The sequence below is a fragment of the Primulina eburnea genome, chromosome 14, assembly GCF_022965805.1.
Source record: "Primulina eburnea isolate SZY01 chromosome 14, ASM2296580v1, whole genome shotgun sequence".
NCBI lineage: Eukaryota > Viridiplantae > Streptophyta > Magnoliopsida > Lamiales > Gesneriaceae > Primulina > Primulina eburnea.
The window spans coordinates 29411971-29429666 of record NC_133114.1 but is presented as its reverse complement, the minus strand read 5'-3'; the positions used below and the strand labels follow the sequence as shown (position 1 = coordinate 29429666).

The 17696-nt window shown below is 35.4% G+C and overlaps 2 protein-coding genes and 1 long non-coding RNA gene across 8 annotated transcripts; 2 read left to right on the top strand and 1 right to left on the bottom strand.

Moving 5' to 3' along the window:
- Positions 1–550: 550 nt before the first annotated feature.
- LOC140812796 (uncharacterized) lies at positions 551–8986 on the top strand. Of its 5 annotated transcripts, none has more exons than XM_073171161.1 (5): positions 551–824; positions 914–937; positions 1171–1227; positions 1821–3804; positions 8701–8986. In XM_073171161.1, the coding sequence occupies exons 4-5, from the start codon at positions 2502–2504 to the stop codon at positions 8769–8771; spliced, it is 1374 nt and encodes a 457-aa protein (XP_073027262.1). In that variant the 5' UTR covers positions 551–824; positions 914–937; positions 1171–1227; positions 1821–2501; the 3' UTR covers positions 8772–8986. The 5 variants fall into 5 exon arrangements, with proteins under 5 accessions (XP_073027262.1, XP_073027258.1, XP_073027259.1 ...); XM_073171157.1 differs by having other exon boundaries at positions 8698–8986; XM_073171158.1 differs by having other exon boundaries at positions 1818–3804; positions 8698–8986.
- LOC140812798 (uncharacterized) lies at positions 7420–8654 on the top strand. The gene is made up of 3 exons (XR_012113753.1): positions 7420–7704; positions 7794–7817; positions 8051–8654. It is a non-coding gene; the product is annotated as an uncharacterized lncRNA (long non-coding RNA).
- A 3827-nt stretch (positions 8987–12813) lies between the features above and the next one.
- LOC140811945 (probable transcription factor GLK1) lies at positions 12814–16754 on the bottom strand. Of its 2 annotated transcripts, XM_073170079.1 has the most exons (6): positions 15886–16698; positions 15264–15404; positions 13662–13997; positions 13415–13462; positions 13142–13246; positions 12814–12983 (listed from the first exon to the last, which is right to left on the bottom strand). In XM_073170079.1, exons 1-6 carry the CDS (start codon positions 16381–16383, stop codon positions 12831–12833), a joined length of 1281 nt encoding a protein of 426 aa, XP_073026180.1. In that variant the 5' UTR covers positions 16384–16698; the 3' UTR covers positions 12814–12830. The 2 variants fall into 2 exon arrangements, with proteins under 2 accessions (XP_073026180.1, XP_073026181.1); XM_073170080.1 differs by lacking the exon at positions 13662–13997 and having other exon boundaries at positions 15886–16754.
- Between the last annotated feature and the right edge of the window lie 942 nt (positions 16755–17696).

Below are 17696 nucleotides of genomic sequence, written 5' to 3'. Positions count from 1 at the left end.
TTTATTGTGAATATCGATAAGATTGACCTGTCTCACAAATAAAATTTGGGAGATCGTTTCACAAGAGACATATTCTTATACGTAAACGTTATTCATTATTTAAAAAAAATTAGAAACCAACCTCAAGCAATTATACACGGGTGAAAATGACTAAAATTTGCCGACGTGATGGGAAATTGTGGGAAAGTTGAAATTACTAAATTGTAAGTATTTGATCTATTTTTTTTAAATTGGCATGGTTATTTTTGGAAGTTCAATTAAAAATACGAAAAATGATTACTATACCACCGTATTGATTCATTAAATTTTAGTATAGAAATATAGATAATATAACGTGTACAATACATGCGATAGATATATGTAGTACTCGGTATTTTTTAAACATTATATATTTTTATGATTTAGAATAATGTTAAATGTATAACAAATATTGTGAGAGCCCAGCCCAAAGTTTCCTCAAAGCCCAGCCCAAATGTCATTAAGTAAGTTAAAAAAAAAAAAAAAATAAACGTAAAAATTTATTTCTCTCTCCCCGTTTTCCTCCATCACCGAAAGCTTCATCGTCCTTTCTTTCTTTTCGATTTCTAAGCTTTGACCATCGATTGTGGCCGCTCCGATTGTCCAAAAAAATAAAGTAAATACATATTCGGAATCCTCTCGACGAGAGCTATCCATTGATACCAAAATTTCACAGAAAACTCGCGACTCTCGGAAACCCGTCGGAGACCGTCGCCTGTTTTTCGCCGGAAAAGTTGGAAGGAAGCTTGGGTTAGGTTGTGTAAAGCTTAAATTCGAAGCTTTAAGCATTTTTCGAAATTTCAGAGGTATAATTATTAATTTAGGGTTTCGAATTTTGGGGATTTTATGTCAATTGAGTTCCAATAATTAATATATGTTGTATTATTGATTGTAGGTGATATATCGGAGCTCATTGGAGGTATTAACGAAATTTCAGAATTTAATTGGGCATAATTTCGAAAATTCAAGAATTTTAGATTGGGTTTTCGAATTTTAGTGTTCAACAATTAAATGTTTAGACGCTATAGAATTGACATATATTAATTTTAGAAATTTTAAAGCCTAAATTAAGAATTTTTGGAATTTTAGGCTAAATTAGTGAATATTGGAAAAATAAATGGGACTTGATATGAAATGTATTATTTGCCACAGGATTGGATTCTGCGAGAAATCCTTAAGATATTTTGTGGTAAATTAAAGTCTGTTGAGGTACGTATGAACCGTTTTATTATGACGTCTATAGTGATGTGAAATGACGTTAAGTACTTTGTAATAAGTTGTGACGTGCTTTATGTGCTTCTGTGAATACTTGATTGCATTCATGGATTTATTTGAGTTGATGCATAGCATTTCGAGCCTTGACTCCGTTGATTGCTAGCATTACTGATCTGTTGCGATGTTGCGTCATCTATGGAGTGAGTGATAGGATTAGATCACTCCTGACATCTCATCGATGGAATGGGTGATAGGACTAGCACTCCTGATGACTTGCATGAGGGCTGAGCGGGTCGCACCCGTACCCTCGATGCTACGTGCATGGATAGCGGCGGCATGCTATTACGTTGCTGCATTCCTGGCACGGGTGGCCACTGTTCTTGTTGCTGATGCGTTTCATTTGGACTCCGCTTTGGTATCCATTATTTTGTTGTTACCTTTCACGCATTGCATTACATTGCATCGCATAGCATTGTACTTGATTTTATTTCATGTCAGTTATATTTGTCGTAATATTACTGGTTCGTCGTACTGGGGCCCGACCCCTCGTTTCTTTTATGCTGTGGTTGTTTTTGATGTCATAGCAGGTTATCCAGGAGGATTTGACGCGTCTGGTGGAGCGTCAGGTAGTGGTGCCCAGTCGTCGAGTCGTGGTTGAGAGTTTCCCAGATATATATATACACTATATTATGGAGTCATACATTTACCGGGGAGATGCCCCGTGTAGCTGTAATGTTGTTTTACGATGTTTTGAATGGATAGTTGTGTGATCGAGCCTTGCCGGCTCTGCATGTGTTTAGTCCCGGCCAGTGCGGCTATAGGTTGTGAATTGATGTTGTGACTTTATTTCGAGTATATAAATATTGTTTGTGATGTTTTGATTTTTTTTGGGATGTCCTATTTACGAATAGGTCATGCTGAAATTTCTGTAGGCCCAAAATGGAAAATTTTTAATCGCTTTCGCTGTTTACGTTAATAAATCCTGGTTGTTTGGTCATTAAACGTTAATCAGGAGCACGGGCCCCCACAGTTGGTATCAGAGCGTAACTGGGATATGCTCGAATTAGAGTCTAGGGCACTTGAGTCTAGACACAAATAACATGATTGTGCATGTGTTTGACTATTTGCTCTTATTTGAATTATTTGGTGTGATTTCTTTGAATTTGCCTGACGATTAGCTGATTAGGCATGATATGTAGTTTAGAAATTGCCTATTAATTTCTTTTACCTGTTATCTGCCTGTGTATTTAATCCTCGTGTATTGTAGAATGGCACCTGGAGGTAGAGGTAGAAAAGGGAAGGAAATAGCGCAAGAATCTGAGGCACAAAATGTTCGAGGACTTGCTGATATCATTAGAGGTAGACGTGGTCGACCTCGAGGACAAGTCGCTCAAAACATTGAAGAAGAAGTGTATCAAGAACCTCCTCGACCTGAAAGACCTGGAGCTAGACAGGCAGTGATTGAGCAAGAAGTGGAACAGCTGACACAGAAAGTTGGAAGAATGCAGTTAATAATTTCGCAGTTCCAAGAATTACGTCCTCCAAAATTCTTTGGCAACGAGAGCGGAGAAAAAGCAGCAGGCTGGCTGAAAAGCATAAATCATCTATTTAATTTGATGGAGTATTCCCAAGATATTAAATTGAAGCTTGCCATCTACCAACTGAAAGACCGAGCACAACTCTTGTGGGAAGCCACAGAGGAAGAAATGAAGGACTCTGGTGAAATTATTACTTGGGATGCATTTCGTGCTCACTTTACCCAAGAATATGCACCACCGTCATATTATGCTGCTAAAGAAGAAGAGTTCAATCAGTTGGTGCAGGGAAACAAATCAGTTGTGGAATATGCTTCACAGTTTTCTGCTCTTTTGCCCTATGTTCCACATGTTGCTAGGAATGATCAGGCTAAACTATCACGTTTTCTGCATGGGTTGCAACGGACTGTTCATACTTTGGTAATGACTGGATCGCCTAATACGTATATTCAAGCAGTGGAAAAGGCGAGGAAAATTGAAGCAAGTTTGCTCAGAGGAGACCCACAGCCAGGTCCATCATCTGTTTCTCAGGGATCTGGTAGTAGTATGTCAATGCCAGTGGATTTACCTCCATATCAGCCTGTACAGTCATACCAACAACCCAAACAGCCAAGGTACAAGGTAAAAGGAAAGCAATTCAAGAAGAAGTCTCAATCCAGCTCTTCCAGTTCAGGAAGTGCACGAGGAGGAGGTTCGGTTGGGTCGTCTAGCACTGTGCATTGTGACCGATGTGGTGGTCGACATTTTAGTTCCCAATGTGTAGGAGTACAGGGATCTTGTTACGTTTGTGGTCAAGTTGGGCATTTTGCCAGAGTATGCCCTAATGCACAAAGACAGCAATTTCAGCCACAACAGTCTGGACAAGTTCCCCGTGGACCAGTCTTTAGACCATATGCTCCTACCCAGTCATTTCAGCAATCCGGTTATCCACCTCCTAGAGGTCCTATTCAGCAGCCATTTCCAGGGCCGCAGCAAGCTCAAGTCCATGCTTTGACTCAGGACCAGGCCCAGGATGCACCAGGCGGAGTTATTGCAGGTATTTGCTATGTTTTCGATTATCCTGCACGTATATTGATAGAAACTGGAGCATCTCATTCATTTTTATCTGCTGCATTTGTTTATGAGCATGAGATTGCTACTATTCCGTTGTTGGATACTGTGTATGTGGCTACTCCTGCCGGTGTATACTTGATGTCTCGCGAGATAGTCATAAATTGTGTGATTAGATTTGAGGATAATATTATGATAACTAATCTAATCAAGTTAGCTATGTCTGATTTCGATTGTATCCTTGGTATGGATATATTGACGAATTACCGAGCTACTGTGGACTGTTTCCATGGAATTGTCAGATTTAGACCGTATTATGGCAGCAAATGGAATTTTTATGGTTATGATTCACAGTCTCGAATTCCATTAGTATCTGCAATGGAAATGTTCAGATTGTTGTCAATCGGCAACGAAGGATTTTTGATCTATGCTCTTGATGCAACACGGGAAGAACAATTGAAAGTTTCAGACATTCCCGTTGTCAAGGATTTTCCTGATGTATTTCCTAATGAGATTCCGGGTTTTCCGCCTCAAAGGGAAATAGATCTTAGCATTGAATTGATGCCAGGGACAAATCCTATATCTAGAGCACCATATCGTTTAGCTCTGACAGAGTTGAAAGAACTCAAAGAACAGCTTCAGGATTTACTGGAGAAAGGCTATATCAGACCAAGTATGTCGCCTTGGGGAGCTCCAGTATTGTTCGTAAAGAAGAAAGACGGAACGATGAGAATGTGCGTCGATTATCGGCAGTTGAACCGGGCTACTGTGAAGAATAAGTATCCTCTGCCGCGTATTGACGACTTGTTTGATCAGTTGCAGGGTACTTCCGTATATTCCAAGATTGATCTTCGTTCCGGCTATCATCAGCTCAGAGTCCGAGAGGAAGATGTTCCTAAGACAGCGTTTCGGACACGTTATGGACACTATGAATTCCTAGTCGTGCCGTTTGGTTTGACTAATGCTCCAGCGGTGTTTATGGATTTAATGAATCGTGTATTCCGGGAATTCATAGATAAATTCGTTATCGTTTTCATTGATGACATCTTGATTTATTCCAAGTCAAAGAAAGAGCACGAAAAACATTTGACACTAGTTCTCCAAACACTCAGAGAAGCGCAGTTGTATGCCAAATTTTCTAAGTGTGAGTTCTGGTTGGAAAGAGTTTTATTTTTGGGCCATGTTATATCAGCACAAGGAGTATCTGTTGATCCTAGTAAAGTTGAAGCTGTTATCAATTGGCCTAAACCAACCAATGTGTCTGAAATTCGAAGCTTTTTGGGATTAGCTGGGTATTATAGGCGTTTCATTGAGGGATTTTCTCGAATAGCTAGGCCTATGACCCAGTTGACACAGAAAGATCGACGTTTTGTGTGGACTGCAGAATGTGAGTCTAGTTTTCGGACTTTGAAAGAAAAGTTGACCCCATCTCCGGTGCTAGCTTTGCCTTCAGGCTCAGGTGGATTTGTTGTCTGTACAGATGCTTCTCTAAATGGACTGGGTTGTGTTTTGATGCAAAATGGGCGAGTGATTGCATATGCTTCTCGTCAGTTGAAGCCACATGAGACTCGATATCCAGTTCATGATTTGGAGTTAGCTGCCATTGTGTTTGCATTGAAGATATGGCGTCATTATCTGTACGGAGAACAATTTGTGATTTATTCTGATCACAAGAGTCTGAAGTATCTTTTCACACAGTCTGACTTGAATATGAGACAGCGTCGATGGTTGGAATTGCTTAAGGACTTTGATTGTGAAATTCAGTACCAGCCAGGGCGAATGAATCAAGTTGCAGATGCTTTGAGCAGAAAGGTTCAGCCTAAAATGTTGACATCTTTGACTATTTCAAAAGTTCATGAGCATTTGGGAACTTCAGGATGGACTTATCAGTCTAAGGGCGACTACTTTATAGTTTCATCTATTCAAGTTGAGCCACAGATTATTTCTAAAATCAAAGCAGCACAGAGAACTGATCCGCATGTTCATAGATTGAAAGAATTGACTCAGACAGGTCAATCAGACAAGTTCAGTGTTGCTTCAGATGGATGTCTGCGCTATAATGGTAGACTTGTGGTTCCGAATTTGATAGATTTGAAAGAATCTATACTTCGTGAAGCTCATTGTAGTCGGCACAGTGTTCATCCTGGAATCAGAAAGATGTATCATACCTTGAAATCTCATTATTGGTGGGAAGGTATGAAGAAGGAGATTTCTGACTTTGTTGCTAGATGTTTGACGTGCCAACAGGTTAAAGCTGAGATAATGAGACCTGGTGGTATGTTACATAGTCTTGAAGTGCCACAGTGGAATTGGGAGCATATTGCTATGGATTTTGTGACACACCTATCTCGTTCTAATCGTGGTTGTGATGCGATTTGGGTGATTGTGGATAGATTATCTAAATCAGCCCATTTTATTCCTTATGATCGTACTTGTACTTATACGAAAATGGCAAAAATGTACATCGATCATGTAGTGAGATTGCATGGTGTGCCTGTAACCATAGTATCAGATCGTGATCCCAGGTTTGCCTCAAAGTTTTGAGGTAGTTTGCAATCAGCATTGGGTTCAAAGTTGGCGATGAGTACTGCATATCACCCACAGACAGATGGTCAGTCAGAGAGGACCATTCAGACACTCGAGGATATGTTGCGAGCAGTCGTGATGGATTTTAGTGGTGGTTGGCAGGAATCATTGTCACTTGTGGAATTCTCTTACAATAACAGCTTCCAAGCAACCATCGGAATGGCACCATTTGAAGCCTTATATGGTAGAAAATGTAGATCTCCGATATGCTGGGAAGATGTAGGAGAAAAACAGATGGCAATACCAGAATTTATACAAGAATTGAAAGAGAAGGTTGAAATGATCAGGAAAAGAATGAAAGCAGCGCAGGATCGTCAAGCCAGCTATGCTAATAAAAGGCGTAGGCCTTTAGAATTTCAGGTTGGCGATCAGGTTTTCTTGAAAGTATCACCGTTTCGTGGTACTATGAGATTTGGGCGCAAAGGGAAGCTAGCTCCGCGTTATATTGGTCCATATGCGATTGTTGAGAGGATTGGCACGTTGGCTTATCGTTTGGACTTGCCGCAGAGTTTATCTGCGATACATGATGTGTTTCATGTATCTATGCTGCGAAAGTACGAGCCGGATCCTTCTCATGTCTTGAGGACTGATGAGTTGGAGTTAGATAGTTCCCTTAGCTATGTTGAGCATCCAGTGCAAATTCTAGATCATAAAGAAAAGCAACTCAGGAATAAGACGATTCCATTGGTCATGGTGCAATGGAGTAGACATGGGAGAGAAGAAGCTACATGGGAATTAGAGGCTAAGATGCGTCAGGATTGGCCTCACTTGTTTGAAAATGTAATAAATTATTCCATGTATTCTGATTTCCCTATGTACTATCAGTGGTGAATGTTTGTAAGCCACTTTTGTATAAATATTGTGTATGCTAGATTTCGAGGACGAAATCTTTTATTAGTAGGGGAGAATGTGAGAGCCCAGCCCAAAGTTTCCTCAAAGCCCAGCCCAAATGTCATTAAGTAAGTTAAAAAAAAAAATAAATAAACGTAAAAATTTATTTCTCTCTCCCCGTTTTCCTCCATCACCGAAAGCTTCATCGTCCTTTCTTTCTTTTCGATTTCTAAGCTTTGACCGTCGATTGTGGCCGCTCCGATTGTCCAAAAAAATAAAGTAAATACATATTCGGAATCCTCTCGACGAGAGCTATCCATTGATACCAAAATTTCACAGAAAACTCGCGACTCTCGGAAACCCGTCGGAGACCGTCGCCTGTTTTTCGCCGGAAAAGTTGGAAGGAAGCTTGGGTTAGGTTGTGTAAAGCTTAAATTCGAAGCTTTAAGCATTTTTCGAAATTTCAGAGGTATAATTATTAATTTAGGGTTTCGAATTTTGGGGATTTTATGTCAATTGAGTTCCAATAATTAATATATGTTGTATTATTGATTGTAGGTGATATATCGGAGCTCATTGGAGGTATTAACGAAATTTCAGAATTTAATTGGGCATAATTTCGAAAATTCAAGAATTTTAGATTGGGTTTTCGAATTTTAGTGTTCAACAATTAAATGTTTAGACGCTATAGAATTGACATATATTAATTTTAGAAATTTTAAAGCCTAAATTAAGAATTTTTGGAATTTTAGGCTAAATTAGTGAATATTGGAAAAATAAATGGGACTTGATATGAAATGTATTATTTGCCACAGGATTGGATTCTGCGAGAAATCCTTAAGATATTTTGTGGTAAATTAAAGTCTGTTGAGGTACGTATGAACCGTTTTATTATGACGTCTATAGTGATGTGAAATGACGTTAAGTACTTTGTAATAAGTTGTGACGTGCTTTATGTGCTTCTGTGAATACTTGATTGCATTCATGGATTTATTTGAGTTGATGCATAGCATTTCGAGCCTTGACTCCGTTGATTGCTAGCATTACTGATCTGTTGCGATGTTGCGTCATCTATGGAGTGAGTGATAGGATTAGATCACTCCTGACATCTCATCGATGGAATGGGTGATAGGACTAGCACTCCTGATGACTTGCATGAGGGCTGAGCGGGTCGCACCCGTACCCTCGATGCTACGTGCATGGATAGCGGCGGCATGCTATTACGTTGCTGCATTCCTGGCACGGGTGGCCACTGTTCTTGTTGCTGATGCGTTTCATTTGGACTCCGCTTTGGTATCCATTATTTTGTTGTTACCTTTCACGCATTGCATTACATTGCATCGCATAGCATTGTACTTGATTTTATTTCATGTCAGTTATATTTGTCGTAATATTACTGGTTCGTCGTACTGGGGCCCGACCCCTCGTTTCTTTTATGCTGTGGTTGTTTTTGATGTCATAGCAGGTTATCCAGGAGGATTTGACGCGTCTGGTGGAGCGTCAGGTAGTGGTGCCCAGTCGTCGAGTCGTGGTTGAGAGTTTCCCAGATATATATATACACTATATTATGGAGTCATACATTTACCGGGGAGATGCCCCGTGTAGCTGTAATGTTGTTTTACGATGTTTTGAATGGATAGTTGTGTGATCGAGCCTTGCCGGCTCTGCATGTGTTTAGTCCCGGCCAGTGCGGCTATAGGTTGTGAATTGATGTTGTGACTTTATTTCGAGTATATAAATATTGTTTGTGATGTTTTGATTTTTTTTGGGATGTCCTATTTACGAATAGGTCATGCTGAAATTTCTGTAGGCCCAAAATGGAAAATTTTTAATCGCTTTCGCTGTTTACGTTAATAAATCCTGGTTGTTTGGTCATTAAACGTTAATCAGGAGCACGGGCCCCCACAAATATATTGTATAACGATGTTTATAACAATTATATCATGAGATTTTATTTTTACATCAAGAGATTTTGTATTGAATTTATCATGAGATTTTGATAAATGAAATTTTTCATTGAATTTTATGCGTTGCAAGAATTGTTTTATAAATTTAATTATACATGTAATATTATTAGACAATAATCCAGTTATCATAATTGAAGGCGAAAAAATGAGGGGTTTATGAAGTTTAGAGATATCATCACTAAATATATATAAATTTTGTCATTCATAATTTTAACTACAAATCACAATGATATCATTGATATGGTTGCAAGTTGATATAGCATCATGCGAAAATCAGAGACCAAATAACTTTCCTAGCATGCTCGTTGTACAATCTTCCAAATTATTCCTTAATTATGTCAAGCTTTTGATTTAGCATATATAACTAATTTTTTAAAAGATTTAGATAGTCATTGAGTCCATACCATAGAATTGACGATAGCATCATAAGAAAACGGTAAAAGCTTATGTGAGACGGTCTCACATAAGCTTTTTATACGGATCTCTTATTTGGATTATCCATGAAAAAATATTACTTTTTTATGCTAAGATTAATATTACTTTTTATTGTGAATATCGATAATGTTGACCCGTCTCACAGATAAAGATTCGTGAGACCATCTCATAAGAGACATACTCTAACAAAATGGGATGAAAAGTGGGGTACGTGGAGTAGCTAGCTAGTACATTATCACAAATTTTCGACGATATTAGAAATGTGTTGATGCCATTAATAAATTTCTCTACATAATTTAATGTAAACTAAGGTGATGGCTTGCTAATTTAGTTGGGAAATAAAAAAGTTGTTGGTTTAAGTGTAAATTAATAAGTGATAGTAGAATTGAGATAAGTGATATCCCGAGAAGTTTTGGTGCATCAAGCTATTGAAGTTACGCCGTTTGATCTGATTGGTTAGGTGAACCGTAAAAGAATGACGTCAGATCTTAACTGATAATATAGTCTCAACTGAGAACATGATCGACGGTAGGAAAGGGGTAAAACTAATTTAGATATGAGACAACATTTGAAGATAGACATGCAACTCTCCGAACTCATGAACATAATAGCCCGAGTCATTAGTACCCGAATAGATACAATATGCTCTATCACGAATATAAAAAAAATAAAATTGTACTATTTTAAAAATGGTTGTGCACTATACAGCTTTTGAAAGAGATACTAAGAGATTTGATCAAGCAGCATTCACATTAATAATTTTAATGATGAGCTTTTCATCTATCAGATAGCTATAAAATCAAATTAAACATCTTGTTGAAATAAATTTTTTCTTGTTAATTACTGGCATAAGTATTTCTATCAAAATTTTGTAGATGATCAGTATTGATTTGGCCACATAATATTTAAATTAATCAAAACGTAAACTAACTCTAATCTATGCTATATATAATTAGAGCTCATTAATAATATTTTTAAGTATGTACACATAATTATCACTTAAATTTTAAAATAAAAAATTACAACAAAAATATATGATGATAAATTGCTTAAAAATGTTCATTTATCTAACAAATCTTATACAATATTCTAGCTATTCCTGAATTATTATTTTTCCACGAACTTAATATTATTCATAACTTTTTAAATTTAATCTCACTATTATCACATTTTTTATATTAAAATTTATTATATTACTATTTTTTAAATTGAAATTTATAATTAAAATATATTATCCGAGAATAAAAAAAAATATATTTTTTTAGAAATATGATACATGTACCTGTTAGCTATAGATTTATAATTAAAATAAGGTAGCTTAGTTCATGTTACATGCATATATGTACTCTTAGTAATTAACATATATCTTAAGATATACGGACAACTAGATAAGCTACAATCTTCATTTGACAGATAGACTAACTCATCAATTTTTAGTTATATTTTACAGGTTAGAACATACTGATTCGCAACCTGCTGCAACACATCATTTAGTGGGGGCAGAATGTGTTAGCTCGTCATTTGAACGAATTAAAATATTATCAACTCAACACGTCTATTTAACACGTAACGAGTCTGGTTCGTTTTAACGATTATATATGTGTGTTCAAACTCAAGAGACACTGTCCACTGTAGTTGGTCTACAAAAGAAAGCACAATCTTTTTTGAGGGCCCTTTTGTGCTGGACTTAGCTTTTCTCAGTAGTCCATTTCAACGTATTCATCATTTCAAAATCGACTATAAAATATCCCCCAAAAAAAGACTATAAAATAATTAACTCACAAATAAATAAAAATAATATAGATATGGCCCCATTATCTGGAAAATATATAGATTTTGTAGCATTAAGACTGTGCGCCAAAATATGTGACAAATCACTGTGATTGGGAAAGTTCTGTTTATTATTTTTGCGGAAACATGCGATTTGGGACAGATGATAAGAGAAACCCAATAGCCACATTTTGTTTGTGGTTTCCATATGGCCACATCATCCTCATTATTATTTTTTATTTATTTGTGAGTTAATTATTTTATATATATATTTAAATAAAATTAAATAATTGTCAATCAAATTTGTTCGAACAGACCAATAAATTTGTTATATGAATTTTGTTATTATGAAGTTGAAATATATATTATCAAATCTATCAATTTTAATACAACATTATAGTTAGTCGAGTTGTCAATATATTGAATGGTCTCTTTGCTCGATATATAGTTGGATCATTTGGTTTTTTAATACTTTAATTTATTAAATATATATTATATTTTCTAAAGAAATGTTTCATTATTGAATTTTACTATTTTTATTAATCAATATTATTGAAAAGACCTAAATATTTGGTTATGAAATTATGACTTATTAATTATTTGGAGAACAATAAAGTTGACCGATAAATCAAAATAATGTTTAATTACATGATAAAGAAATGATTATCATTAATCTACGTTAAGTTTGAATAAGGAATCACCGAAATGAGTTGTAAACGAGGCCTTTTAAAGTGTGCGATAAAAGTACAAGTGATCAATTTAATACATATGGGATTATTCACCATGAGTTTATTGAATTTTTGAGGCTGTTTTAATTTGTATCCATACGTTTGATTCGTAAGATGAGATGATAAATTGAAATATAAAAATAACTGATATTGTTGTAAAATTTGAACTAAACATGAGATTAATACAAAGACGTCGAATATCATCGTATAGACAAACGCTGTCTTAGTTAGTTTGTAATAACCCAAACCATTCTTTCAGTAATAGAGTTGGATGATTGTGTACAAATGAATTAGTCTCTATTTGAATTAAAAATTTTGGTCTTAACATAAACTCATGTATATCCATACAAGAAATGAAACTAAAAACCAATCAATACTGAAACAAGAATCAATCTGCCGTTAAAAGAGACTCTATTTATTATTATTTTAGATTAAATATTTAACATACAAAAAGTAGCGTCGTCCCGATACACAGTATGTTCTTGCACCCATGGGAAAAAGAACAAAGCCCACACACACACACACACACAGATGAAAGAGGAAAACATGAAGATTAGACCATGATTTTTAATTCATCGATCTGTGTGCCGGAAATGTCGTCGAATTTTAGGGTTTTTATTTTTTTTTATCTGGAAAAATCCAGGAAAAAAAAAAGAAAGAAAAAAAGCTGCAAAGAGCTTGATTAGTTAAGCTTCTTAGTTGGAACATGTTGGTGGTATTTTTGATATTCCTTGAAGTTGTAGCTCCGACATTACACTGTCAGTAGATGGAGGCTTTAGTCCAAGTGGCAGCGGTAGCCATGGTTTCGATAGTACATCTCCAATGGCTGCATCTATACTCTCCTTTGACTGTTTTAAAACAAAAAAGATGTTATAAAAATAAATTTGAGTGATATATGGCCAATTATAGATGTATATAACATAAATATTTCGTTTGAGATAATGATATATTTCCTAATATTGTGGGTATGACTAATTAAAGAAGAGAAAAATCATATAAAGTTTACCGGATGGACGTCGGAAGGGGGTTGGGGCAGAGTTTGTCCGGAGGGCACGGTTGAGTACATTGCAGGAGGTGGTGGTATCCCTTGAACTCTAGCTGTGGGAAATCTCTGCAACATTAATGAATTGGTAAAATTAGATTGTTTAGTTTGTATCCGAACATTTAATTTATATGTATGCATGGAAACTTGAGAATGACCAAAAACAAAGTACGTAGAGATATGCTACTAAACTTTGAAGCCATAATAAAATGTTGTAGTAGGGTTTAGTGTTATTACCGTGGGTGGCAGATGTGGTGGAAAGCAAGGGGTTCCTGGTGTTGGCACCTATGTACACACAAAAACAAATATAATGATGCATTATAGAGACAAGTTCAAGAATGTGGTTCGTGTAAACACGTATGCATGCAAGCACGGATCCCGTAGGAAAATCACATGTACATATAAAATCAAGATTCAGATAAAGTCACTTCTTTTCTGATCAACATAAATTTTTTTCTGGAGACCTTTATGCCTTTGGACTTACATGGTGGTGGGAATGCCAGAAAGAAGGGTCCGCAGATGGTGGCGGTAGCAAGGGGTGTGGCGGTGGAGGCCAAGATTGTGGTGGTGGGGGTGCCGATAGATGTTTAGGCCATGTGTGCATAAATGATTGGTCGACGGATGGGTGACCCCAAACATGCAAGGGTCTAAAATGAGGAACTGGTGACACAGGAGGAGGGAAGCCCATGGTGGGTGCAATCCAAGGGGTTATGTCTCTCTTCCCGGTGCCACATCCGGCACCGTACATCTGCCGCCTCTGACTCCAATTTGCCGCCTCAGCTTCTCGGGCTAGCAAATGTTTCCTATGGGACCGGTATTTCTGAATAAGAATAAAACAATTTTTTTATACTAAACATCCCATATGTTTATTCTGTATAATCAGCTGTTCAATTTGGTCGAATAGGTAAATCTATAATGTTGTAATACCGCCACGCCAATGTTGTCAAACATACCCGTTCAGGAACTTTGTATTGATTGTTTTCACATAATATTTAAGAAATTTACAAAAAAAAATGTGAAATATCCAAAATCCTCAAATCATATAGTAAGTAAAACGCACAGTGTCTAAATTATTACTCGAAACGGGACAACATATACCTACTGTGGGAAGACAAAATTATTGGGATACATAATTTGGGTTTAGAGTACAAAAGATTTCATCAATCATACAACGTAAATAATTGTTTGTTCGTCAACTTTATTTAAATTATTAAAGTGAAGTTTCTTTTTTTAGCTTTTGTCAATCCATAGAAAGAAAAATCTTGAGCATTTTGAGTTCATTTGAAAAGTAATCTGAATGTATAAAATGAAGGCTTTAACGGGAAGTGACAAAAGACACGGGACAAAGGAGATAGGCTAATCATGGAAGGCCAAAAACTTTCATTGTTCTTTCACATCTCTAAGAATTATATATATATATATAGGCCAAAAACTTTCATTGTTCTTTCACATCTCTAAGAATTATATATATATATATATATAGGCCAAAAACTTTCATTGTTCTTTCACATCTCTAAGAATTATATATATATATATATATATATATATATATATATATATATATATATATAGGCTAATCATGGAAGGCCAAAAACTTTCATTGTTCTTTCACATCTCTAAGAATTATATATATATATATATAGAGCTAGATTATAAATTTCGGTGTTATATGTTGCACATGAATTTTTTTGCCCCAAAACATACAAAAGGATTGAAATATTAATTTAATTTACACCCTTTTACAATTCTAAGAAAAATAGATACTAAGTCGCAGAAACTGAGTTAGTTAAATATCAATACAGAAAATAAAAATTAACATAAATACTGCTAACACATTTAATTCAACACAATGCATTCATGTTTTTCTTTTTGAATGCCAATGCATTCATGTTTTGAATAATTGTTTTTAAAAATCTTAAAATTTTGAAAATGGAATTAAGTTATCTTCTCGCTCCAACCCAGGATCTAAATTAATGGGTTGGCGGCGAGAACTTTGTTATGGACTCGGATCCTATTTCTTCTGAGAGAACACATAAAATCAAGCATTAAAAGAAATCATGGAGATGGAATTAATGAATATACATACTTGAAGATGGCTTGCGATGTTATGGCGAGTGAGACAATCGATTCCCATAAGCTCCAAAATCCTCGAAGGAACTGCCTTATCCACGCCAAGCTGCTCCACTGCTTGAACAAATCTTCTGTGCAGCTCTGGTGTCCAATCCACCTAAACACACATTTCAAGAAATCTCTTCATCCTTTGTTCATGTTATATATATATATATATATATATATATATATATATATATAGTCATTTCAGATTCTTATCAAATCAAACCCATATAAATCCCGCTGTGTATAAGCTTTTAATGAGTTAAAAGTAGATGCATTTACATAGGATCGGTTTCAATAGAAAGCACCCCAGATTCACGTGGCTTTTGGCTCCCATGATTTGTGTGACAAATCCATGAAAAAGAAAGGAAAAGACCTAAAACTACTCTGAATAGATAAGTTTATGTTTTTTTTAGTAAAGACCTTTTTTCTTTCCCTTTTTCGTACTTGCAATAAATTAGTTCACACTGCAAACCTAGTTTTTACAGCATATATTCCTTTTTCAAGTCTGTTTTTTACATGGATTTAGGATTAATTTTGAACTTTTAACGGTAAGTGAAGATCTGAATCTAATAATTAATGTAAATTTTTTATACCTTCACCTTCCTCTTGCCCAGAGAATTTTTTGAAAGAGCGGATGATTTTCTTCCCTTATTATCATGGCTTTCCTCTGGGGATGGATTAACTGCAGCATGTGCATCCCTTTTACTAACGATTTCCTCTCCTTGATTAATCAAGCTGGACGATCTTGAGCCAAGTTCCGAAGCCGAGGCTGAAGCGGAAACTGAAACTGAAACTTTCTCATCTTTTCCTGAATCATCATGATTAACCGAGACAACTGATAAACAAGTGGTGCAGTTCCTGTCTGATTCTTCGCCTCCACTGACTGAGAACTCAGCAATAATCTCCGTGTCCATTTCCAGATCCGGCAACAGATCTCCATCGTTGATTCCCATAAAAAGGTCATCAAAATCAATGTTGTCCAGCAAATTGCCACCTGAGAAATCAAGAAACCCGTTCTCTTCCATTGAAAACCCTTCCATTTCACTTTCCCTTTCATTCTTTGCGCTCCTCAATGGCGAAACAGCTAGCATTCCAGAGCTTCAACTAACTAGATTCACTAAGTCTCAAGCTCTCTCTCAATCTATATGCAACATTTCATGAAATACAGCTCATATAATGAACAACATGTGCGTACGTTTTGCGTGTGTGTGTACAACAAAAAAAAAATAAAATAAACTAACAAGAAACTCAGATTTATATAAGTCTGTCTGGATTTAATTCGCTGCTGTAATTTTCTTTTATTATTTTTGGGAGCGTACAGGTGTGACAAGGTCGAGAATGGAAGAATTGGATATGCACCACAAATTGACTCAAGGGGGCTATGTAGATTTTGTTTTTAAGCTTTTGTTTTGGCTTGTCCTATATATATAATCATTAATAACTCGACATGGAGTTTATGGTTTGTGGATGCCCTTTTTTTGAAGTTTGAAAAATCTCCGTAAAAGTGTTTGCTCGTGAGTAGTTTCAATTTTATTTTTGTTCTCTCATGGAGGATAAACACAGAGAGACGAAGGTTAACGGCTTTATCAGACAGCAGCTAAGGAGAGAGAATTTGGTTCGAAAAGTAATAATAGAGGTAGCCTGGTGTTTATCTGTTAGTACAGTAAAGATTGAATATAGGATCCGGGCTTTGACCACTTAACTGTAACTAAGAATACATTTGAGAGAGGGAGTGTTTGATTGAGTTTTAGGAAGTGTTTTTTGGATTCTCACGGGATGAAATTATTTTGGGGTGTTTATGAAAACTAGTTTTTCTTTAAATTTTTATAATTTTTAATCAAAATTATTTTGGAGTGTTTATGAAAGAAAACTAGTTTTTGCTTTGGATTCTCAAGGGATAAAATTGAGATTTTTCTGTTTATGTAATTTTGTTTATAGTTTAAAGTTAAAATTTGATATTTGAATATTTAAAAAATTTATCTTTTTCTACAATTACTTTCAATTTTAATAAATATTTTTTAAAATGTTAAATTTTATTTATACATGAATTTTTAAGAGTTTCGAAAGAAATTCATTAGATTAAAAATCATATTTTATTACAAGCATATTGTATTTAAAAATTATTTTTTTTCATAATTTACATTTCCATATTTATTTTTTTACATATGTTGTGAATTTATACAAAAAATTTCATTTGTTTTTTATTTTTATTAAATATTATATAAATTTTCAAGCATTCATGCTATAAAAAAATATAATTTTGATTTAAAAAAATTCAAAATTTAATAATAATTATATAAATACGTTTTTGGAATAAATTTTTTTCTACAATCAAACTTTAGCTTGTATTAGCTTTAAAATTTTATTTCCAAATATTCTTTACTTTTATCCCACTACTTCAAAA

Bases quoted from the DNA above. Each gene is read 5' to 3' on its own strand.
- LOC140812796 (XM_073171159.1), top strand. From the start codon at position 2,502: ATGGCACCTGGAGGTAGAGGTAGAAAAGGGAAGGAAATAGCGCAAGAA. The intron at 3,805-8,697 runs GTATTTGCTATG...TTGATGTCATAG, and splicing joins ACCAGGCGGAGTTATTGCAG to CAGGTTATCCAGGAGGATTT.
- LOC140811945 (XM_073170079.1), bottom strand. From the start codon at position 16,383: ATGCTAGCTGTTTCGCCATTGAGGAGCGCAAAGAATGAAAGGGAAAGT. The intron at 15,405-15,885 runs GTATAAAAAATT...ATGTGTGTTTAG, and splicing joins TGGGCAAGAGGAAGGTGAAG to GTGGATTGGACACCAGAGCT. The intron at 13,463-13,661 runs GTAAGTCCAAAG...GTGTGTACATAG, and splicing joins TCTGGCATTCCCACCACCAT to GTGCCAACACCAGGAACCCC.